At 39.7% G+C, this 25,380-nt stretch overlaps 1 protein-coding gene across 1 annotated transcript in view; it reads right to left on the reverse strand.

The window, feature by feature from the left end:
• The window catches only part of slc26a3 (solute carrier family 26 member 3), a 35,583-nt gene extending 16,927 nt beyond the window's left edge, over positions 1-18,656 (reverse strand). Inside the window, exons 1-10 of the mRNA XM_023952515.1 lie at positions 18,546-18,656; positions 18,060-18,236; positions 16,807-16,946; positions 9,930-10,040; positions 9,304-9,464; positions 7,503-7,667; positions 7,271-7,423; positions 6,964-7,046; positions 3,171-3,318; positions 2,949-3,062 (exon numbers count right to left, since the gene is read on the reverse strand). Coding sequence (XP_023808283.1) covers positions 2,949-3,062; positions 3,171-3,318; positions 6,964-7,046; positions 7,271-7,423; positions 7,503-7,667; positions 9,304-9,464; positions 9,930-10,040; positions 16,807-16,946; positions 18,060-18,190 — 1,206 coding nt within the window. The 5' untranslated portion in view covers positions 18,191-18,236; positions 18,546-18,656. The remainder of the gene's footprint in view (positions 1-2,948; positions 3,063-3,170; positions 3,319-6,963; positions 7,047-7,270; positions 7,424-7,502; positions 7,668-9,303; positions 9,465-9,929; positions 10,041-16,806; positions 16,947-18,059; positions 18,237-18,545) is intronic.
• Positions 18,657-25,380: the final 6,724 nt, after the last annotated feature.

A 25,380-nucleotide genomic window follows, 5' to 3' on the forward strand; every position in this document is an offset into this window, starting at 1 on the left:
ATTTTTATTTCATAAAGAGAAATGGCGCCTCACAAGCCTTAAAATTGTACTTGTATGTACTTTAACTCAGAAATGTAAATGTTGCTTTGTGAGAATCTACCAAAACTAGAGCAACCATGATTTCATAAAATCCTAGAAAGGTGCAATTCAATTTAACTGTTGAACAGGAAGCGTCCTGAGCACAACTGGAAAGTGCTCATGTCTCAAAGTCAAAAAGAGAATTGTAAGCAACAAACCTTAAACCAGCTACTCATTAACATTTTCTTGATACTAGATCAGATAGCCATACATGTGCACACCTTGGAAAGTCCACATGGAGAAAGCAGAGTGCTTCAGGACTTTATTATAGCAATGAAGCTCTAATGCCCATTTATTGTGGATCAGAAATGTCACTAGTGTAGAATATGGCAAGGACTACTGTGGCCCTGAAGATCAAATCATATTAACAAATCACTAGACGCAAAAACATATAAAAGTTCACAATGGCAATTAAAAAAGCAAAAATAATAAAACACTACTTTTTGAAAAATCAAAGCAAAATTCCTAATGTAATAAAAAAAATGAATAAAATGAAACATTTCGAAAAACACAACTTATTTCCAGAAATCAAAATGAAATGTTACAAAAAGAAACCAGAAAAGATAGGTATTATGGAATGTCACTGATTGAATGATGACACGAGTTTTTTCAAATGTGTGCTCAAGGTCAGTATACTAATAAAAGTATCGCTCTATGCCAAAAAACCGTTGGTTGAAATGATGGACAAACATCATCATCCAGTCAGTGATGTCCCATAGTACATACCTTTTCTAGTTTCTTTTTGTGTTTTTATTTTTGACATTTCTTCCTGATTTCTGGAAAGTACTTTTGTTTTTGCAAATGTTTTCTTTATTTTGTTTCATTTTTTTTAAATTGTGTTTTGTTTTCTAACATTTAATGTTGTTTTTATTTGTTTTGCTTTTGTTGTCGTTGTTGTGAGCTTTCAGTATGTAATTGGATCGAGTGATTTGTTTATGGGATCTGCACTTCAGGGCCCCCGTCGTTACTGTTGTCGGGTCTAAAGTTCTGAAACTGGATCTTGGCAGAGGGTCTTAGCCCCCCTAAAGTAAATCACCCGACTCTTGAAATTAAACACTGAAAGATGGAAAATGGATAGATGGATGGATGGATGGATGAATGTTTGGCTAGATGGGTGGATGACCGATGATGGATGGATGGATGGATGGATGGATGGATGGCTGGATGGATGGATGGATGGATGGATGGATGGATGGATGCATGGATGGATGATTGGATGGATGTTTGAATGGATGGATGATTGGATGGACGGATGGATGGATTTTTGGATAGATGGATGTATGATTGAATAGATGGATGGATTGATGATATGATGGATGGATTGATGGATAGATGAATGGATGAATATTTGGATAGATGGGTGGATGATGCATGGATGGATGGATGGATGACTGAAAAGATGGATGGATGACTGAAAAGATGGATGGATGGATGATTGAAAGGATAGATGGATGACTGAAAAGATGGATGGATAGATGATTGAAAGGATAGATGGATGATTAGATAGATAGATAGATAGATAGATAGATAGATAGATAGATAGATAGATAGATAGATAGATAGATAGATAGATAGATAGATAGATAGATAGATAGATAGATAGATAGATAGATAGATAGATAGATAGATAGATAGATAGATAGATAGATAGATAGATGGATAGATGGATAGATGGATGAAGGGATTGATGCATAGATAGATGGATGAATATTTGGATTGATGGGTGGATGATTGGATGGATGGATGGATGATGATTGGATGGATGGATGATAGGATGGATGGATGATGAAAAGATGGATGGATAGATGATTGAAAGGATAGATGGATGATTGAATAGATGGATGATTGAATAGATAGATAGATAGATAGATAGATAGATAGATAGATAGATAGATAGATAGATAGATAGATAGATAGATAGATAGATAGATAGATAGATAGATAGATAGATAGATAGATAGATAGATAGATAGATAGATAGATAGATAGATAGATAGATAGATAGATAGATAGATAGATGGTTGGATGATACATGGGTGGATGAATGGATAGATGTATGGATGGATGGAAGAATAGATGGATGGGTGATTGCATGGTAGGATAGATGGATGTTCGAATAGATGGATGGATTGGATAGACAAATGGATGGATGATTCGTGCATGATTGGATGGATGATTGGACCAATGGATACTTGAACAGATAGATGGATGGATGTTTGGCAAGCTGGATAGATGGATGGATGGATGATGCATGGATGGATGGTTGGATGGAGTAGAAATCACTAGTGTACTACTTGGATCTAACTGATAGAGTGTTTTATAAAGACATCAAACTCTGATTGTAGTATTTAGTACTTTTAGTATTGAGTACTTTTCTGCAGCAATTGTTGTTTAGCAGGAACAATTAACAATTTAATAAAAATATTTAATTTACATTTCTGGACTGTCTAAAAAAATTGACCCAGGGTAAGATAAATAACATGAGATGTTTTGTTGCACCCAAAGGCCCAGGGTAATGTAAATCTGATTGTTGTTTCAAGTGTCTTTTCATAAAAAATTGATTATTGTTGGTTCATTGTGTTGCTGGTAAACAAAGAATCAGGAGAAAGGGTACATATAACATATAATATAAAGACACATAGGTTTTAAACACAAGTGCCAATGTGTTCAGATTTTTGCTGAGTTCTTGCATTAGGGGCGTAAACATCTGCAATGTATTTTGTTTGGATTTTACATTATTAGTTTGAACTGATGATTTGTCGTGAAGAAGGGTGGTTTTAGATTTTTGTGAGTTAAGCCATGTTGTAATGCTGAGTTTGACGTTGAAAATGTACATTTGTGATAACAAATTTCAAATTCTATTAGTTTACCTGGGTTTTTCCACCCGTGCTTTCCTGCACTGCACTTCTGGAGAGAGCTGTACTTGCTGCAAAAGACTTGAAGGTAGCTCCAAACATGTTACTTACTCCAAAAGCTATCAGCTCCTGCAAAAAGATCAAACGTAACATTTGTTTGATCAGTTGCAAAGAAGATCCTAATTAATCCAAATTTGATCTTAGTCAAGATTTTCAGTTTAAAATCCATTTCCATACCTGATTTCCATCTATAGTGTAATCATGTTTTACAGAATAAACTTTTGCCACTGAGAAAGCAACAGCAAAACCCACAATGGCCATCGGAAATGCCTCCATTGCTGTCTCCTGGAAGATCTGCAGGTTTGGGGCCACTGGAGATTCATACCTACAGAAAATGAAATCTACAGCATTTTTCCCAATCAGGTTGATGCTGGTACACTATAAAAGAGTGACATGTACTAAGTAATACTACGTAGAGTTTTTAAATACACCTTCAGAACTGATGCATAATTTTACATGTATAGTATTGTTCAACAATTTAAGATTTAGCTGTATATCCATTGTGTTGCTATTTAGACTGTGCAAGACAAAATAGTAACAAAGAATCCAGGAAATCTCATTTGTTTATTTTTTATAAAAATGTATTTGCACAATGGTGCAGAAAATAAGTATTTATCTCCAACTAACAAGTAAGCATTCTGTTTCTCATAGACCTTTTACTTCTTCTTTAAGAAGCTCTTCTCTCCTCCACTGGTTACCTGTATTAATGTCACCTATTTGAACTGGTTATTTGTATAACTAACTGTTGGAGCAAACTAGAAAATGGAAGAAACACAACAATCTCCCTCCACCTGGAGCTCCATGAAAGATCTCACTGGGTGGAACAAATGATCTTGAGGATGGTGAGGAAACTGCCCAGAACTAGAGGTCACCCGGGACCGCAATAACAAAGGTTACTATAGTAACACAACTTTGTTAAGGTTTCAAATCCTGCATTTTTTTTCAAAGGTCCCCCTGCTTAAGCCAGCACATGTCCAAACCTGTCTAAAATTCTCCAGAGACCTTATGGATGATCCAGAGGATTGTCATGTGTTCAGATGATACCAAAATGAAACTCTTTGGCATAAACGCCGTGTTTGGAGGAGGAAGAATGCTGAACTACATCCCCAGAACACCACACCCACTGTAAAGCATAGAGGTGGAAACAACATGCGTTGGGATTGTTTTTCTGCAAAGAGGACAGGATTACTGATCTGTATGGAGGAAGGATGAATGGATACATGTATGAAGAAATTTTGGGCAAACAAACTCATTCCATAGGTGAGATCTTTGAGGATGAAATGTGTCTGGATATTCCAGCAAAACAATGACCCCAAACACATCACCATGGCAACCAAGGAGTGGCTACATGTAAAGCATTTCAAGGTGTGTTCTATCCAGTCTCAGGACCTCAGTCTAATAGAGAATCTGTGGGGGGAGTTGAAAGTTTGCATTTTCCAGCTAAACCCTTAAAGCATTACAGCTCTTGAGAAAATCTACATGGAAGAATGGACCAAAAAAGACCTCTATCTTACCAGGAGTAGATAGTGTGTCCCCCCAAGTAAGAGTTGGCCAGAGGGAGCATCCTCTGCCGTTCAGGACTGCTTTGAAACAACAGACTGGAACATGTTCAAACAAACTGCCACCTACAACAACCTCACAGACATCGAGGAGTACACATCACAAAGTGCATGGATGATGTGACACACACAAAAAGCATCATCATTCGAGCCAACCAGAAGCCATGGCCCACAGTGGAAGTCAAAGGGCTGTTGAGGGCCCGAGACAATGCTTTCAGAGCAAGGGATGAAGCTGCCCTAAGAACAGCAAGAGCCAACCTGTCCCTAGGCTTCAGGAAGGCAAAAATAGACTATATGCACAAGGTATCTTCTCACTTTAACGACAGCAGAGATGCACAGAGCCTGTAGCAGGGCATCCAGGCCATCACAGACTAGCCTGCACCACAGAGCTGTGAGAACAACACCCCCCTTCTCAACAACCTGAACAGCTTCTTTTCACGCTTTGAAGGACTAAATAGCACACACCCACAGAAAACGCCCCCTCCCCCCACGACCAAACTCTGCACCTGATAACTGCCAGCGTGAATGAAGAGGACACTCTCCACCATCAACCCACAGAAAGCTGCGGGTCCAGACAATATCCCAGGCCGTGTGCTGAAGGACTGCGCAGAAGAGCTAAAGGATGTCTTCACAGACATCTTTAACATCTCCTTGGAGCTAGCCATCATCCCATCATGCTTCAAGGCTACCACCATCACACCTGTGCCAAAGAAACCATCACCATCCTGCTTCAATGACTACCGCCCCATAGCACTAACGCCCATCATCATCAAGTGCTTTAAAGGGCTAAGCATGTCACACATAAAATCCACCCTTCCCCCCACCCTAGACCCCTTTCAGTTTGCATACCGACCCAAACGATCGACAGAGGACGCCATCTGTTCTGCTCTCCATGCAGCTCTCACCCACTTAGACAAAAAGGCATCTGCATTTAACGCAATAATACCACAGCAACTCATTTGCAAAATGGACAAGCTGGGTGTTAATACCCCCATCTGCAACTGGCTGCTGGACTTCCTCAGCCGAAGACCACAAACAGTACGTGCCGGCATCAACACATCAAATACAATCATTCTCAACACCGGGGCACCCCAAGGCTGTGTGCTCAGTCCGCTGCTCTTCACTCTGCTGACACATAACTGCACAACAACCCACAGCACCAACCACCTTGTGAAATTTGCAGACAACACAACTCTGGTGGGTCTCATCACATAGGGGGATTAAGACCAACTACAGGGAAGAAGAAGATCTGCTGACAAAATGGTGCAGAGATAAGAACCTCCTGCTAAATGTCAGCGAGACAAAGGAGATTGTTGTCAACTTCCAGAGGGGCCACACTCAACACTGCCACTGATCAACGACGGTACTGCTGTGGAGAGAGTGAGCAGCACTAAATTCCTGGGGGTCCACATCAATGAGGACCTCTCCTGGACCGCCAACACCACATCATTGGCAAAGAAAGGTCAGCAACGTCTCTAGCAGAGAGCATTCTCTCCAGCTGCATCACTGTGTGGGGTGGCAGCTGCACACACAGCAACAGGAGAGCCCTGCAGCGCATAGTCAACACAGCCAGGAGAATCATTGGAGGACCACTCCCCTCCCTGCAGGACTTATACATCACCCGCCTCACCCGCAAATCACTAACAATAATCAAGGACGCACACCACCCTGCACACAACCTGTTTAGCCTTCTGCCCTCGGGGAGGAGGTACAGGAGCCTCCGCTCCTGAACCACCAGGCTCAGAAACAGCTTCACACACCACGGCATCAGGATGCTAAACAACCTCTCCCCTCTCCACCCACCACCCATCTCCCCCCATTAAACAGTGCTCAAACGAATTTCCCCCCCCCCCCCCCCCCCCCCTGCCAAGAGATATTGCCTAAAGTGCACTCGCACTTTATTGGCTAATATTGTAAATAGTCTTTCTTGTCTTTTCTTTTTATTTATTTATTTTATTTTATTTATTTTTTCTCTTGGACAGGCATGAGAGAGTAAGAAACGGAATTTCCATTCATTGTATGTGATGCACATGCTAAGAATTGACAATAAAGCTTTGACTGACTGAGCATAACATTACAAAGATTGAAGTAAACTTTTGTTGTTGACCAAAATAGATTTTCTGCACTAATATGCAAATAAATTCTTTAAAAATCAAATAATATTTTTTCCTGGATTCTTTTTTCTGTTCATTCTCTTACAGTTGAAGTGTTTCTATGATGAACATTATAGAGCTCGTCTTTTTCATTTGGGACAACTTTCAGAACGGGTTGACATGCTTTTCCTTTCCTTTCTTCTACCCTGTCTGTCTTTCTCCATTCCGAGGCAAGTTTAAATAAAAAAATGGAGGTACAAAAGACATTTCTAGAGGTTTTTTTTTTTTTTACTTTAACATTGACTTCTCTGCTCTTACCCTTGTGGAATATGGCCAACAACATCAATTCCAAACTTATTTTCAAAGTCGAATCCGTATGAAACTCCACATGCAATCACAGTCTGTAAAAGGTTGAGAAAAAACATTTTACAACAGATGAATTATGCAGTTTTACAGCTCTTTCTTGGCTGGCATACAGTTTCATTGCTATTGAGTCTTTCAAATTCTTGTTTCTGTGGGGAGTTAATATTAGATCTTATCAGTCTACTCATACATCAGTTTAATAAACTTCACCGCTGCATACTCTGGAAATATACAGAGGGAGTGTTGCACAACAAGAGCTTACCATTATAACCTCAATTGGTATGGGCACAGGCAGCTTGGATTTGAACTTGTCATTCAGCTCTTTTACAATAAACACCATCGCCATGATTATCAAGGCGATGACCAGGTCACACACGTTAGTGGAAGTGATCTTGTTAAAAATGACCTCCAAGGTCTGAAAAAGAAAGAGCACAAGATGACATAAAGCCTTCACATTTCATGGGTTATGAGATCAGTCAGGGAAATTTGTTTACATAAATAAGTGACAGTGGTCCACTGAAGCCTGGAACTTGCAGTCCCAGAACAAACTTGAGCTGAGAAACCAGGATGTGGATGGCAGCAGCCGTGGTGAAGCCAGAGACCAAAGTGTCGGACAGATACATGACAACAAAGCCCACTTGCAGTAATCCCATTCCCAACTGGAAAAGAAAGACAGGTAAAATTGACTGAAAATGAAAATGCTCCTATGAAATTGATATCAGTTAAAAAGCCACAAGAAAGATTACAATTATTTACAAAAAGGAAGCTACTTGTTGTTAGAAAATAGAATTTTCTAATCATGGGGTTTTCTTGCTGACATTTTTTTTCAGTACTTTGTCACAATGCCCAAGATAAATCCTAAGATTTTCTCTGAGAGGACAAAGATGGACAGGCATGAGTACACAAAAAGGACAGCACACAGAGGATGGTTTGGAGAAAACTAGTAGAAAACTTTAGAACACAGAGATGAAGAAAAAGAAGTTTCCAAATGTTTGTGATCCAATGCCACTTGTAGTGATGCTTGGGATTATTTGTTGCGTTGTTTGTCTGTTTTGTAAGTCTGTAGTTCACCCTGAAATAACATTAGATTTAAATGCATTCGTAGTTATAAGAAAGATTAGGTAAAATTCTAAAAATACACAGATTCCTCCTTTTTCTGCTCCCGTGAGCTCGCAGGAGAAGGCAAAAACAGAGAGTTCTTAGCAACGGTGTAGAGAAACGGGGCAGGGTTGCACCGTGCTCTCTCATATGATGCATTATGACATTTAACCTATTCAGACCATCACATATTTACCACCGTTGTTAATTCTGCTTAACTGGGGCCCTACATGTGTAGAGCTCAAATATTAGCTCAGGTCCTTGTGAGGTAAAAGAAGCAAATACAGAAAAAATAAAAGTGTTCTTGTCAAAAAGTAGGTAAGCAGATTTTTGTCTGTTTACTAGTCTTCCAGATTTTACTAAACTTTACTCACTAACCCTATGAAATAAATGCCCTCTGAAAGGAATATCCTATCCAGTCTCAATCAAAAAGCTTTGGTTCTATGGGATGTTCCGAAGCCCTCAGTGCCAAACATATGCAGGTGATGGAACACTTTCTCCAACACGCGCAGAGGTTAACTAATAAAATATTTCCAATAAAGAATTTCCCAGGTTGTGTGGGACAAACGTAACGAAAACTTGCTTTTGCGTAAAGGAAAAAAATCTCACTAAGACAAAGCCACGGCAGCCTGTTGACAACTCTTTCTGACAAATTGAAGCAGGAAAGTGAGATTAAAGAAAATCAAAACAGAAAATCAATGTCTATGTTATGAGGAGTTACAAAAAAGATAGAAAACATCAGTGTGGCGTCAATTTTTTTCACAAATTAAATTCAAAAGTGTTTTACTCCTATTTTCTACTTTCCAGAGTTAAGATAAGATAGTTTGTAAGTTTGGTGTAACATTAGGTCATAAAACTCTGAGCTAATTTAGTTTGGACAAACGTAAGCAAGACAAATTATGGCTACAGTTTGGCGGCACAAGTCTATTACTTTTACCCTTTTGGTCCTTTAAACATTTGCCTGTTTTTTAATTAGAAATGCCCAGCAAACACAGTAGCCTTTTTTTAACTCTTTTTACCAGAGAACAGTCAAAAGAGTGCACCAAAGTTTCAAACCAAGGCCAACAGGACAACATTTCTGCATCCAACTACAACTACATCAACATCTCCCACATTAAGTTCACCAGGGAACTTAGACATCTAATTTCTGCTCCAATTGTCTCCAAGATCATCATATATCTTGTTCTTTTTGCTAACCTGCATGATGCCAACGAGGAAGGTCACAGATGAAGCCACTAAAACCCTTTGATCATCTACTGACAGGCCTTCAAGTCCTGTGATGTTGACAGGGGGCCCTTCGTCCGGTATGAGCCTAGTCACCACTGAGCCAATCATCAGACACAAGACTGGGAATGGACCTGGAGGGAGAGAGGGAATGGAACGGAAAGGAACACAAATGAGTTTTGCATTTCTATTGCACTTTTTATCTTTTAACCCTTGTGCTATCTTAGATAACCCCACCCTTACATTGACGTGCTCTCCCGACCATGACTAAGGGGGAAAGATTTCCTGTAATCCATGGACACCAGTGAAGATCACAAATCATTGAAGAAAAAAGGTTTAACGCACCGTCTAGTGGGTCTAGATGACCCAACTCCCAATGTTAAAGTGCCTAGGATAGCACAAGGGTTAAGCAAAAAGAGTGAAAAAAGAAAAATATAATATGCTGGACAGAGGACCAGGATTTCTCTGGGCTCTCACTAATTTGAGATGGGTTCAATCTTGTACATACAGTACATACATTACAACATGTTCAGTGATTTATTTACTATTACTAAGCCACAGCTCTGTTCCCCCCATCTAAATGCTCTTGCCAGACTTACCCACTGAGATGTGCCTCGAAGTACCCATGAAAAAGTAGATGACCACAGGGAAGAAGGCGGAAAAAAGACCATACCAGGGTGGCAGAGAGGCCAGCAAACAGTAAGCCATTCCTGTTTCACAAAGACATGTAGCACTGAAAAACCCTGCTGAATTGAACAGATCTTTAAAAACATACATTTCAGCAGATCCCAAAATGTCCAGGAGACAAAATGGAATAAAATACATTAGTAAGCATGTCAAAAAGCTGAGGGGGGGGGGTTATCTTAATCATTTCCCATAGTTACTACATGTAAGTTTGGTGCAATGTTATTATTTACATTTAAATAAATTTTGGTAAGATTCTATGTTCCTTTGAGGGGGTGAAATGATGGCAGCAATATTGAAAAGGCTGCTCCGTACAGGGCTCCATTTTGGTCATCATTGTTGTGCACAGGAATAGAGCATGCTTGAAACAGCGCTCCCATAAACGTGGTGACGTGGTGACCATGCGCAAGAATCGGCATCTTCCGCATTGATCGAGGTCATGGATCATGCATGATTGATTTACCTAAACATTTGGTGAGGTCGCTAGCTTTTGAAAACAAAAATGGATATCTTTATTAAGTGACAGATCAAAGCTGCAGTCCTAAAGAGATTACCGGTATATATTGTGCCATTATAATGTATACAAATTTCCTAGTTGGTTGCTCTGAGCCATTTTTGCAACGTCATACAATGGTGCCATTTTAAAGACCCACTTCAATGAAAATTGCCTCTTTTGTGTTGACACTGTAGTACTGTAGTAACAGTACTGTGACACTGTAGTAAAACTCCATTCAAGTTTGTGAACGTTAAAATACATCAATCAGTTATGAGGCAAGACTTGATCATCAGATAGTGTTTTGCTATCAAGAGCCTTTTTTTCTGATCTTAGTAAATGATTTCTAAAGAGACTGTTCATAAATGTTCTGTTCAGTATTCTCTTGTATCATATGATCATAATACACTCCTGACAATCACTGTAATCTGCAAACCTAGATAAAGCAGTTGTTGAGATCTTGATCTAGTCACAGTGTATTATTTTATTGGAGGTCATTTGGGTTAAATGGTCCTAAAAACAACCTGATTCTGTCTGACTGTACAAACTGACTCACAGCCCCTAAATGACTGAGGATGGTACCCCCTACCCCACCCCACTAAAACACACACACATTTCAATTGATGAATAAACACTTAGTGTTTTTTGAATTACAGCTTTTCATTAGTTCATTACGTAATGTGTTATTGTCTTGGTGGTGTAAACTACGTGGGGACTTCCCTTTGCTGCAGAGTCACTGAACTCTGTATGATGGCGATTAAACTAGTGCTGGGGAGGGCCGCTGCTAAGTATTTTGTACTGAAGCGATTCTGTAGCATAATGAAAAATAAAAGTCAAAACCAGAAATGCTTTTTCATTTTCAAAATGAAACTGCATTTTTTGACTCTAAATTAAAACGAAACAGTAATCCTTCAAAATGCTTTTTCATTTTCTTCTTCAACACTGCTTATTCTGTCACTTAATTAAAATAATAGAGAAAATGGTATTTGACATTTCATTTTCCAAAAGTTCTCTGGTAAATGTGTAGCAAAATTCATTTAGAAATGTCTAATTTGACAATTAAAATGGATTAACAGAAATGCTTTTTAACTTTCAAAGTGTAACTGCATCAAATGACTCAAAATTAAAATGAAAAATCAATACTTCAAAATGCTTTTTCAATTTCTACTTAAAAACCGCTTATTCTGGGAATTACATCATCCTTTATTTTGTTCTGGACACCACTGGAAACACAAATTCATGTGATGGTTTCTCAGATCGTAGGAGCACTTCTGCCTTCGGGAGCTTCGCGCTCCACTATGTGAAGGCAGCTGCCGGTCCGAAGAAAAAAAGCTTGTCCGCGGTGCGTCCGAAGGAGGACCGCAAAAGGCGGAAATGCTGCTACTTACCGTAGTCCTGAGAAGCTATGTAATATCATCACAAGTTCACAACCAACACAAAACCATCTCCCCTGCCACTAACACACAGCTCCACTGCTCCTAGCATGTGTCTCTTAGCAGCCGGAGAAAGCACTGACGTCATCGCCCCGCCTCCCCACTGGAAATCCTTATTTGAATTGAATAATGCGACAATGTTGGCAGGGTGGATGTTAAAATGAAAATGCAATCCCCTATTTGCATTTTCGTTTTAATTATGACACAGAATAAGCGGTTTTTAAGTAGAAAATGAAAAAGCATTTTGAAGTATTGATTTTTTAATTTAATTTTGAGTCATTTGATGCAGCTACATTTTAACAATGAAAAAGCATTTCTGTTAATCCATTTTAATTGTTAAATTAGACATTTCTAAATTAATTTTGCTACACATTTACCAGAGAACTTTTTGAAAATGAAAGGTCAAATACCATTTTCTTTATCATTTTAATTTAGTGACAGAATAAGCAGTGTTGAACAGGAAAATGAAAGAGGGCAAATATTTTCGAACTATTAAAATTGTTAAAAATAATTTATTTCATTGACTTTCATTTACTTTAATTAATTATGACAGATTCACCTTTGTTTTGTAATTATTATTATTGAAAATATAAATTATTATTATCATTTGACCACACACAGTTGCTCATCTTCTTCAAGTGGGAGCTCTGAGACTGGTTCAGGTTGGGTTTGAGCAGTTGGAGGCTGACTGACAGATGCTGCAGCTGCTGTTTCTAACGATGCTGGTCTTCTTGACTCAGTTCAGAATTTTCAGAAAAATAATTTTGAAAGAGGGGACATAAAGTATTGTTGAATAAGCTTGATAAATATTTTAATGAAATGATTATTTCACTAATATATTTTTTTCCGAAATACTGGGTGAAACACGGTATTCCCCCTTATTCACCGGAGAGACCCGCGAATAGGTCATCGTCTTCCCGAAGAGGCCGGTTTCATTCATCATTTATTCCATCTGGATGATGATCATTCTCCTCGATTATCTTCTTCAGCGTTTCAGGATATTTTCCGGTCGCTACTGAGTGAGCTGATTTCTCCATGCAGGGGCACAAACTTTGCTCAACCCTTGTGCTATCCTATTACCCCACCTTTACATTGATGTGTTATCCCTACCATGGCAAAGGTGGATAAAGGTGAAGACGATATCATGTAATCTACGGACACCAGTGAAGATCACAAATCATTGAAGAAAAAAGGTTCAGCGCACTGTCTTGTGGGGTCTAGATGACCCAACTCCCAATGTTAAAGTGCCAAGGATAGCACAAGGGTTACAGTAGTTCAAGAACTGGTAGAACCGGCTGTTGCTTGGTGTGAAATATTTTTTAGCAGCTGGCGGAGAAGCCGACAGGCCGGCGTGATCTTCCTCTTCGTTCCCCTCCTCAGAAATTCCCTATTACCTCTGGGTGGGGTTTAATTCATTGCGCTCCGCCCACTGTATGCATTTCTTATTTGCATACAGTAACTGATAAAAATACGCAAGTATGTGAAACCGCGATACTAAAACATGAATGACCGGGAAAACATGTATTCCTTTTTCTCTAATTTCTTTTCCCATCTTTTTTGGAATCCTGATTATTAAAGTATGTCTTCTCTACTTCACACACTGTGGCCCTGTCTGCCACAAACTGCGCCGGCACTTTCGTGAAAGTTCAATCCAGTCGGACTGAACCATTTTAAAACACATAAGGGGTGGGGGGCTGCAGAACCTGATGTTTCCAAAACAAAAAATAAAATATCTGTGATTATATATAAATTACTTACTTACTTAAATTATGTTTTCTGTTTTATTATTTCATCATCGTTAGGGGCCTCTGCGAAACCCCTCATCAGTCTGGGTCCCTTGAACCAGCCACCTTCAACCCCCCTTTTTGGCGCTTAGGTGTGTTCATTTGTTTTTGTTAGTTACAGTTCAGGGGGGTATTCCAGGAAGCATGTTTAAACTAGCCTGACTTTAATCCTGAACTCTGGCTGAAATCCGCCTGAACTTGCTTACTCTGGGTATGTCGGTTCCAAAAGACCGGATATGAGTTGGCGTAATTACGCTCGACTTGGTAACCCTGGGTTAATGCACGTGCATGTCAAGTACATAAAGACATTCTCAATAGATCGCCGATTTCCGGAGTCACCATGGAAACGCGTGGAGAAAAAAAGAAAGCGCTATACTTCAGTGAGACGGAGTCTGAGATTAATGACGGCGTATGAAGATTATACGTCCATCAAAAAAGTAACACGGCTGCATCATCAAAAGAAAGAGTTTCTGCTTGTAGTAGAAGAACAGACAAAGTAAACGCACGAGTTTCTGATCTTATTTCCATTTTCACGTGACGCATATATATATATATATATATATATATATATATATATATATATATATATATATATATATAATTTATCCAATTTTGCCAACTTAAATTATTTACCGTAAATTCCGGACTACAAAGCGCACCCGATTACAAGCCGCACCCACCCATTTTCACGTGTTTGACTGCTTTTATACATACACAAACCGCGTCAGAGTACAAGCCGCGCATGTGTTAGGCGATATTGTCATCCTGACAGATCAAGGCCAGCATCCCAGAGTGAGTGGAATTCATTAGCACATTGTGGGTGGTGCCAGCTTTGCCTCTGGCTCACGTATTTGAGTGTATCGACATCTGTCAAACAGCATGGACCTATATTCTGTTCACAAGTTCCTCAGTTATGGTGTTTTTATATCATTTTTTTTTACTTATTGACAATCTAGGTATCACACATAAAATTACAAACAGTAACCATATAATCAACATTACATCCCTCAGTTATAATGAGGAAATTTACATCCGCGATTCCACATTTCCCATGAGTCTTAGGGGCTAAAGGCGGGGCCAATGCCCGGCTCGCCATACTGTTGTACGTGTTTAAGAATGAGCAAGTATCAGCAGTGCATGAAGGGGTGAACGGGTACAGCTCTCCTTCCGCTTGTGTCGCAGCAGCGTTATGGGAGTAACAGGACTGGTTAAAAAACACACCGGTAAAATACAGCAGCGGCGACTGAAAAGCGCGCGCCTCAGCGTGATACGCGCGCCTCAGTGCGGCGCGTGCGGCAGAATTCAGAAGCCTCTGCACTCCGCGGACGCCTCTGCGCTCCGCTCCCGCCCCGCGCGCTCCTTGTCTCCCCTTCTTATCTACTGCGACACCTCTGGCCAGGGCGGCTTCAAGGAGGAGCACTTCGTCCCCATTGTGTAAGGAGCAAATAGTTTCTGTGCAGAGCAATCGGACTTAAAACTGTACGTTTTGTGTATGAGGGGCGGATGCGTTGTTACGTGTGGGAGCCATCAGACTGCCATCGGCCCCGCAGCTCAATCAGCAGGAGAAGATGTCTCCAGCTCACATGGAGGCTGTGAGTTTTTCAAAGCAAAATTCCGCTTTTACGGTTTCCTTAGAAACCGTAAATGGAGTGTAAATTCACTCCATGCGCTGTTCTCTCCGTCACGCAGCAAACCGGCTTTTCCAAACCCGTTGGTGACGGTGGACTTTTTTACGCTGCTTTTAACGATTGCTTTTAACTTGAAAGCTTCATCATATTGTAGCGGCGATCACATGCACGTTGGGTCTAATGGCCCCAAAGGATTCTGGGATGCGGCCGGGCATGCGTGTTTCATTTTGTTGAACCATGACTGAAGTGTCTAAGACCTGAAGTCAAGTCCATGCTGTTTGGCTGCTAAGAGGTGTGTTGAATATAAATGCCTTGTGCTAGAATTCAAACTATTCACTGAGTTCGAAAGTATGTACATGGCGGCCGCCAATTAAATCCATAAATTAGCCGCGTCACTGAATAAGCCGCAAGGCTGTAAGCGCAGGAAAAAAGTAGCGGCTTGTAGTCCGGAAATTACGGTACTTCTATTGGTAAGTAATTGAGTCAAATTTATTCAACCTAATTTCTTACGTCAATAAAACTCAATAATTGTAAATACAACTCAAATTTACATATTTATTTAACTAAATGTCATATTACTCCAATTCAAGTAATCGTTTTTCCATCGTTATGAATTATAATTCTTGAACTCTCATATGTCTAAGTTTGAGCCGGCAGATATACTCATTTTTATAACAATGAAAAGAACAAAACAGTATCAAGTTGGTGCATTCATCTAGGAATTTTCCAACATTGTCAGAATAGTAATTGACTGTAGGGGTGCTATATAAACTCATCATCCTCTCCCTCCCTCTCACTCATGGTGCAGAGACTTGAGCAAATTAGGACAAAATAACTCGGCAAAACACGGTAAAACATAGTAAAACAGCTAAACAACTAAACACATTTGGTCAAAAACCCACACTTAAACCCAAATCCGTCCAGACAGGCAAAGGAAATGGTATCCCACAATCCTTTGCGGTGCCGATCTAACAGCAGCACCAAAGTAACATCTACTTAATTGAATTATTTTGAATGAAAGTAAAATAACAAAAAAAAAAAGATTTTTAATTATCTTACCTGAAGCAAATAATTAAGTTAGATCAAAGTAAAAAAGTTTCTTTTTCCAACATCCATACATGGTCTTATCACCCTCTCACGGTGGAAAAAGTATTATCTGAGCTTCTTCATTCACTAAATCATCTTCAAATGGACACGCCATGCTGCTTCACCTCTCTGTAAACAAACTAAACTTCAACTAAACCTGCTCCGGACCAGGTTATGTTCAGAGCATGAGTTGCCATGGCAACTTGACCTACCCTGAAACATACCGCCATTTCTGGAACCGAAAGCTGAGGTTATCAACTTCCTAAGCCTCAAACTTACCGTGGGAGCTAGCATAACCTGCTTTCTGGAATACCCCCCAGAACAAACTTGAACCCTCACCTTATTTTTTATTTATTTATTTATTTCACCTTGTAGTACTGCCACCAGTCCTGTGCTGACACCAGACACCACGTCGGGGAGCAGCCACTCTTTGATTCGGTAGATCCTCAACCAACCGATGACCGGCAGCAGAGACAGCGCAGCATGTTTGACTCGTTTGACATCACACCTGGAACGACACAATCGCTAAATGACATGGGGTAAAAGGATGGAGAGTCTGAATCTGGCTTAGATTAAGAATCAGGTTGGGAAGTTGTGGGAATCTCAGCTGATTCTACTCATGAACAACAACAACAAAAAACAAATGAAACTCACAAATTAGCAGATCTTTTGGTTTATGCAATCTATTTACAAAAATATATACATTTAAACTAAAGAATTAAAACAAAAACATTTTTCTTTTTTGCCTTAACTTTTTTAAGCAACCTTAAAGAAAGATAGAAAATATTTCTTCAAATAAAGAAAAAACTCCAAACACTCAGTAATGTATCAAATCAAACATACTACTTTATTTTCATGACGTATTACTTATTTACATTTACGTATATATAATGGAGATATTTTTCCTATTTCACAACTGCTTTCTTCTGTATGCCATCAAGTTAACTTTGGAAAAGATCGCACATTATTTTTCATTTTATCTTATTTTGGTATTGGAATTATTTGCTCCTCAATTTCCTGTCCCAGAAATAAAAAGCAAACATGATCCATCAGGCTGTGGACACAGAGACACAACAGAGAAACATCTCTTTTACTTTTCAGCTGTCATTAAATTTTTTCTAGTATAGTAATCATTTTTGGATATTTATGGAAAAGCTACTCATACATTACTGCTAAAAACACAAGGATTAAAGCTGATTGTCAGTTTTTTACCAAAAGAAAAAAACAGACTAACAGGTTATTTCGTCCAAATTTAGCAGCATTCACAACAAAAGATAGTCTTTTGTGTCACTTCAGTGAGAGGTTTTGTTCTTTCATATTGTATCGCTTCAGTTTGTGTGCTGAAGAAGAGCACAGCGACCCCCCCCCCAAATAGAAGGAAACAGTAAACTGAATCTCAGGAACAATGAAATGTTTTCGATTTAGTATCCTGACAAGTTTGCAGGAAGGCAGCTGCCGTTAACACACCGTTCTGCTGTTTCAGGTTCAAAACGTCCCAAAAATAACCGCCAATCTCCTTAAAGCATCACAAAAGCAACTGGTTACAAATAAATCTGCTGCTTTTGAAACTCATCCAAACAAAAACATAGATCTAAATTCACAAGCATCAGGTGCTCCTTACGTGAAGTAAAGCTTCAGGTGGTCAAGCATGGTTTTACGCTGCCTGTAGACCTTTTCGTGCTCTTCTGCAAAGGAGTCCTCTGAGTACAGTGGTCTGGTCACCACGTACTGCCTGGCTCCTGGTCGCATCATCTTGCCTCTGCTGCTCGGAGGACCGCTGCTGCCTTTCTACGTGTCTCTAAGGCACATTAATCACATTAGGTCAGAAAGAGTGTCCTGCCTTGCCTTTGAACGTCACTGTCAAAGATTATTAAAGACAAATTAAAAAAGACCAGATCCTTGAATGTGAGCATTTCACAGAAGTCAGGTTTGTCTTGTTCTACATAGAAGAAACAGGCCTCAAAGACCAACACTAAAAGACTAGAACCCCCCTCTTAAAACTATACACATAAAAAAAAGTAAATGCAATAGTATATCAGATTTTCTTTTTGCCTTATAATTTACTTATTTCATATTCATCCAGTGCCATTCTGCTCATCTGACATACCTGCCTTGGTCCTAATCTGCTCGGATAAACTTTTCCTTCCTGCTGCCTCTGGAGATCAACTGAGACCTCAGACGGTCTTGCCATCAATAAATGTGCCCTCTGCTGCTTATCAGGCCTGTAATTATTAACAGCAATCATGATGAAGTCCCGGTTTCACACAACTGCTGGTTGCCTGACTTATCCTTGACCATTGTTCTTTCTGATATTCCAAAAGTAGAACATTTGGCAGAAGGAGGTGTGGTCAGAGCAGGCGAGTCACGGTGCTGCGAGTTGTTGGTGAGGTGCGGACATGACGCAGGTTTTAAGGGGGAAAATCTTCTTTAGAGTCTAGAAATAAACTGTTTTAAATATGAACCCTTGAGATTTTTTTAGATGTTTAATAAATCAATCAATAGCAGGAGGTAAAATAATCAATGACACACCTGAGAAATATTTTTTGACCATTTACTCAAGTTGGAGAAAGGAGCAGAAATGGAAACCCTTTGATATTGCTAAGTTAAGGAAAGTGCCTGATTCCCATTGCTCAATAATGACAGAGCTGACGTTTGAGGGTAGACCCCCGAGTCACACAAACAGGCCTAATAAACTGATGTAATCTGACTGCTGGGACGATCAGGCTTCAGAGGGCCTATCACAGTGCACAGCATCATTGTTTAATTGGTGACTTAAGAAAGTATCAAATGTTTAGAGTTCTCATTCTCCTGTTAGTGTGCCTATACTGTAGTAATATTGATTCATGAGTAGAGAGTAGCTCACCATTATTTGCTATAAACAGCTGTCTCCTGTCATAGTTTAACCTTCTACTACTGAAGGTTCCTCCAATAAAAACGTGCATCCTCTCCACGGTTAAAATTCTTCATTGTAAATTAGTGTTCACCCACTATATATAGTCCTCTTTGGACACAGTTTAGATAATTTTGCTCTTTTAAAATAATTGGGATAAAAAACAACCATTTGAAGGGGTATTAGGAAATTACTTTTTCTTCATTAGTTTGAGTATTTTATGGGGATTTTTTTGTGCAGCAATTTAGGATTAAAATAATTTTTATGTGTTAAGATGTCTCATTTTTTATTTAAGTGTGAACATGTTTTTTCTAGACAAGCAGAGATGCAGATGAAAAGATTTTCTATAAAAACCTGATTGTCAGTTACACTTCAAACGTAACATTACTGAAACTGAAAGCCCCATCAGCCAAATTCTTAACATCAACTTTACTTTTAAAAGAATCAACTTGTTTTAAACGTATGCATATCTTTGAGTAGGATTGAGGCTCCAATGGTTAAAGTTTGACTTGTTTTCTTTTCAAAACCCTCAAATTCCAGGGAGAAAGACTGACTCATTACTACGGAGCCTCCTCCCCGTGTAAGCAAGATGTGCCGGGTCTGATAGAGGAGAAATTCTGAGAAAAGAAGGATGGTGTTGCAACTTTCAAACACTCAGCTGATAGAAGTGACCAAACATGAACCATAAAACAGTTTGATATACACCATGGGTCCATGTTTGGACCACAGTGGGAGGGACTCAATCTTACCATTCATTCTGATAGTATATCATCTGAAGGCCGGGTAACACAGCCACTACGTAAGTTTTGCGCATATTGCATGGATTAAAATTGGTCATCTACAACTTTATATGACCAATATACATGGAAAAAGTGAGAAGTGATATAACTTCACCGGCTGACACAGGATATATTTTTAAGACAAACAAGCACAAAAAGCTTTTTGTGAAAAACAAGCAACTCCTGTTTCAACTGAAACATCTTGAACATTATTTCAATGTTATCCGTTTTCTCAATTCCATTTCCAGTATTTTGCCTAAATATGGAGAAGCTACAGTTTTTTCCCAGCACCACTTTATTGCTTTGAACTGAACAGTTGCACTCTGCTGGTAAGCTGCTGTTGCACGGCCCAGCAAAGCTCACAGTGAGTGGAAGTAGCTTGCATGTGCATTCATGTAGTTAAGAAATGTTGAAGGAACCCAAATCATCTCATTTTTACAGTCGTGTCCTTGTTAGTGTGAAGGATTGGCACTATTGATAAGGGTAAACATCTCCATGTGGTGTAATCTGTCTAAAGAACTAGCTTTGAGACGTTTAGATACAAGAATGAATAATAACTTTGTTTCAAAAGTCACATTATAAATTTAAAGATTTACCATGAAGACTGAGATCCATAAAAACTGACATCCTGGATTTTTCCATCATGACTAACCTTGAACTACTGTAAAGTTTTCCACTTCTTAATCATCTTAAGCAGTCATTGGATGGACTCCAAGAAAAATCTTATTGCCTTTGCAGGTCGATAGGAAGCGAGCTCTGCGGCTGCTCCTCTTACTTTTAGAAAATAAACCTTCAGAAATGCAGTTTTAATATTAATTTTATACATAAAAAAGAACGCCCCTCTCACCCTTCCGCAGAAGTCCCACAGGATCTTTTTTCTCTCCTTCTCTACCACTTTTGGAGGTGTTTCCAATTTTGATGTTGGGGTTTCCAGTCCATATTCTGCACATGTGTTTCTGTATATTGTTCCAACCTCTTGATTGTCGCGCTCCATGTATGCTTTTCCTGCCAGCCTTTACAGCCTGCAGTTATGTGCTGGATTGGTTCGGCGCCTCTTTGAACAGCCTACACCTTGGGTCTTGTCTGCTGTGGTAGATCTGAGCCTCTATCGCTCTGGTGCTCTAGATTTGAGCCTCTATCGCTCTGGTGCTCAGGGCTTGTTCCTGAGCTGCCAGGATGAGTGGCTCAGTGCTGTCATGTAGGCCAGCACTTTTCTAGACATTGGTGGGACTTGTTGATATCAGCCACTTCAGTTATGGTCCGGTGGTACATCCCATGCAGGGGTTTTTCCTCCCATGCGGATCTGTCCTCCAGCACTGCATCCTCTGCTCTCCATTGCCTGAGACTGAGCACACTGTCAGTTGGGGCCTTGAGCTTGCATGTTTTCTCGTGGATAGTGGCTTCCACGCTCACTAGTCCTCGGCCTCCTTCCTTGCAGCTAGCATACAGTCTAAGGGTGCTGGATTTGGGATGGAACCCTTCACGTACGGTAAGGAGCATTTGTGTCTTATCATCTGTAGTCTGTATCTCTTCCTTTGGCCATCTTATTATTCCTGCAGGGTATCTGATAACTGGCAGTGCGTAGCTGTTTATTGCCCGGGTCTTGTTCTTCCCATTGAGCTGGCTTCTCAGGACTTGCTTTACTCGTTGGAGGTACTTAACTGTTCAGCTTTCCTTGTTGCCTGCTCCAGGATGCCATTTGCCTGTGGAATTCCAAGGGACTTGTAACTGTCCTCAATGTCTGCTATTGTTCTTTCTGGGAGTGAGATCCCTCCTGTTTGGACTACCTTGCCTGTCTTTGTCACCATCCGACTACATTTCTCGAGCCTGAATGACATCCCAATGTCAGTACTGTAGATCCTGGTGGTGTGGATCAGGGAGTCAATGTCACGCTTGCTCTTAGCATATAGCTTGATGTCATCCATTTAGGTGATTGATGTTGGCCATTTCACATTTCTGAGTCGGTATCCATGGGCAGTCTTGTTGATTATTTGGCTGAGGGGGTTTAGGCCAATGCAGAACAGCAGTGGGGACAGAGCATCACCTTGGTATATCCCACATTTGATGGACACTTGTGCAAATGGCCTTTCATTAGCTTCAAGGGTGATTTTCCACAGCTTCATCGAGTTTCCTATGAAGGCTCTTAGAGTCTTCTTAATGTTGTACAGCTGTGCACAGGTTGGTGTGTCATGTTCTGCAGTCTTGAGCGACTGTTCTGTCAACCAGGAGTTGGTGTTTGGCTCCTCTGGAGTCTCTACCAATGCCCTTCTGTGTGTTGCTCATGTATTGATCCATGTGCCTAATTATCTTGGTTGCAATGATGCCTGACATGAGCTTCCATGTTGTGGAGAGACAGGTTATTGTCAGACAGTTAGATGGCCCCCTTTGAGGATCCTTTGAGGATCCAAATGGATCAGGATCGTTCGCCCTTAAGTTAGCAATTAGGGGTGGGTCCCATCTCTTAGCAGCTGGTTCTTTGTTCTGGTTCATATATATATATATATATATATATATATATAAATAAATAAAGATATATATATATATATATATATATATATATATATATATATATATATATATACATACATACATACATACATACATACATACATACATACATACATACATACATACATACATACATACATACATACATACATACATACATACATATATACACTGACAATAATCTGATTTTGAGTCACCAAAAGGTTCAGAATTTTATTTTTGAAACCTATCTGGAAATAAAGCTTCACAAAATGCTCCACATCTTTCATTTTCAAGCTAGGCTCTGATAAACAGACAGCTTTGGTGTTTTTTCCACGTTAATCTATGACTTTTTTGTCGTAAATTTACGACATAAAAGTTTGTAAACTGGCCGTGAAACTGGAGATGCAGATTTAACCCTTGTGCTATCCTAGGCACTTTAACGTTGGGAGTTGGGTCATATTCTAGACCCACTAGACAGTGCGCTGAACCTTTTTTCTTCACTGATTTGTGATCTTCACTGGTGTCCATGGATTACATGAAATCTTTCCACCTTTATCCACCTTTGTCATGGTAGGGAGAACACATCAATCCAAGGGTGGGGTCATCTAAGATAGCACAAGGGTTACATGGAGACCCCGTTCAGACTGTTGAAGTATTGAGGATGGACATTTCAATGACTGATTACATGTTTTTGTTCAATTCAATCATGTTTATTTCCATGTTTAGCATTTGAATCAGTCTTCTTTTATTGACACATATGACCAGATTATTGGTCATAAATTCTTACAGGAAGGCATAAAAATCATGTAAATACTAGTAAAATTCACAAAGCTGTCAGATGATGTTTATTTGCTGGATTTTAACATTTTGCGCCCCATAGATAAGAGTGTCTGGTGTTTTTAGATTTGTACCTTTTTATCCAATGGCTATCTGTCACACAGCCACCACGGAAGAAGTACGAACAAACCATGCAAAGGACATGTAAACCCGCGCTTGAATGAATTTCTTCTATTTAACATTCAGAGCACTGAGCAGAAATCACATCGTCTCAGCACCACAGTCAGCTCCAACCGCGAGCCCTCGTGATACTTTGTTTTAATTAAACAGACAGATTCCCCTGATCCGCACCAGTCCTTCGTCAAGGCGGTATCACATATGTCCAATCTGCGAGTTGTAGCCCCTGCCTCGGCGGTCAAGCCGCAGCTGGGTCAGTACGCATCTGTGCCCGCCATAACCAGAAGCCATCTGCTACTCGACATCCTCCCAGTTTATAATCATTTTAGAAATCAGCCTTTTCTCTATTTTACAGATATTAAAACTATTTAAAGTCTGTGTGTGATCATTTATAAACAACTTCACATAAGGGCCATTGAACCCAACATAATCAGTCTATTTATTTTATTTTAAGGTGACAGAGTGGGACAAGATTAGACAAGATGAGACAGAAAATCACAGACTAGTGTGTCAAAGAGAAAGGCTTTAAAAGCAGCAGGTGGTTTCTTTGACTGCAGCCGCACATATTGGCTGTGAGAGGAAACCTGAAAACCAAGGAGGGATTCAAACAAAACACAACTTGAAAAGGTATAAGTGGACACCAAATACTAAAGTACAGATCCTTTCCAAAAATTATTAGAAAATACTGAAAAAGTGTGATCATTTCCATCATTCCATTTAAAAATTAAACTGTCAGAATCCAGATTCAGGGCCCAATGTTTAACTAGTATTTAATTACAGGGTTGATTTGATGTGATCACAATCTCTGTCTTTATCTTTTTGCAAAAATTGAGAAGTAAAAGGAGATGTCTGCACAGTGTCTAATGTTTTTGTGTGTTTTATGAGCTGGAACCCCAATGTCTGTCAAAATAAATTCTTTCATTTATTCCTCTTCTAAACCGTTTTTGTGCCTTTTGGGATCACAGGGCTACCAAAGCCCAGTGGCAGACCATGCATTACACACCCGGGCCTTCAGTGGTGCTACATCTGAATCAGTAGCCACAATAAATGCCTCTAAATAAAACTAATAAACAAAACAGTAAACAAATCTCGTTTTACAACTACAGCCAGCAAAGAACATTGAAAACAACCACATAAATTTGGAATATTATTTAATATGATATTTATCATTTCACTCATCAGAAAATTGAATAATTTGAAGACAAAATCCACCCTCCTCTCTTTCCTCAAAAACAGTTTGATCACCCTGTCATGTAGATTATCGTGCTTCACTTCCGTCAAGAAGTCGTTTTCTTTTGTAATCAAGGCCAGTGCTGAGAGCCGAGTCTGCCCCCGTGTCCGATGGAGCGCCAAACACACAAATCTGTACAGTTGCTCATGGTCTCACACATATTTTTCTGATGAAAGAAGTCAAGGAATCAGAGGAACATTTTCCTGCTTAATCCTCCATAGAGTACATTACAGTCAGCTCTGTTCTTAACTGATACAGATCAAAAAGTGCTCCACAAGGCAAACTGGGCAAGACTGCATGTGTCTCCCCGAAACTTCAGTCCAATCAGAAGGTCTGAATACTGTGATGTTGCCTAAGCATGCAAGAAGGCCCTGCTGTCACAGACTCAAAATCTGATTGGTTGAAAGAAATGAATGACCGAGATTGATTTTGCATCACAGGACCTTCAGAACGGATGGTAAAGGCCCTTACCTTGCCTGGCAACAGGGGACGCTGAACTGCAAGTGGTAAAAGGCTCCAATGTGAAAATATATCTGTCTGGAAGCAGCATAACCATCATAAACACAATAAAAGGGAATGGACAGACCATTTGGAATGA

This window comes from Oryzias latipes, chromosome 23 (assembly GCF_002234675.1).
Source record: "Oryzias latipes chromosome 23, ASM223467v1".
In the NCBI taxonomy this organism is placed as follows: Eukaryota; Metazoa; Chordata; class Actinopteri; order Beloniformes; family Adrianichthyidae; genus Oryzias; species Oryzias latipes.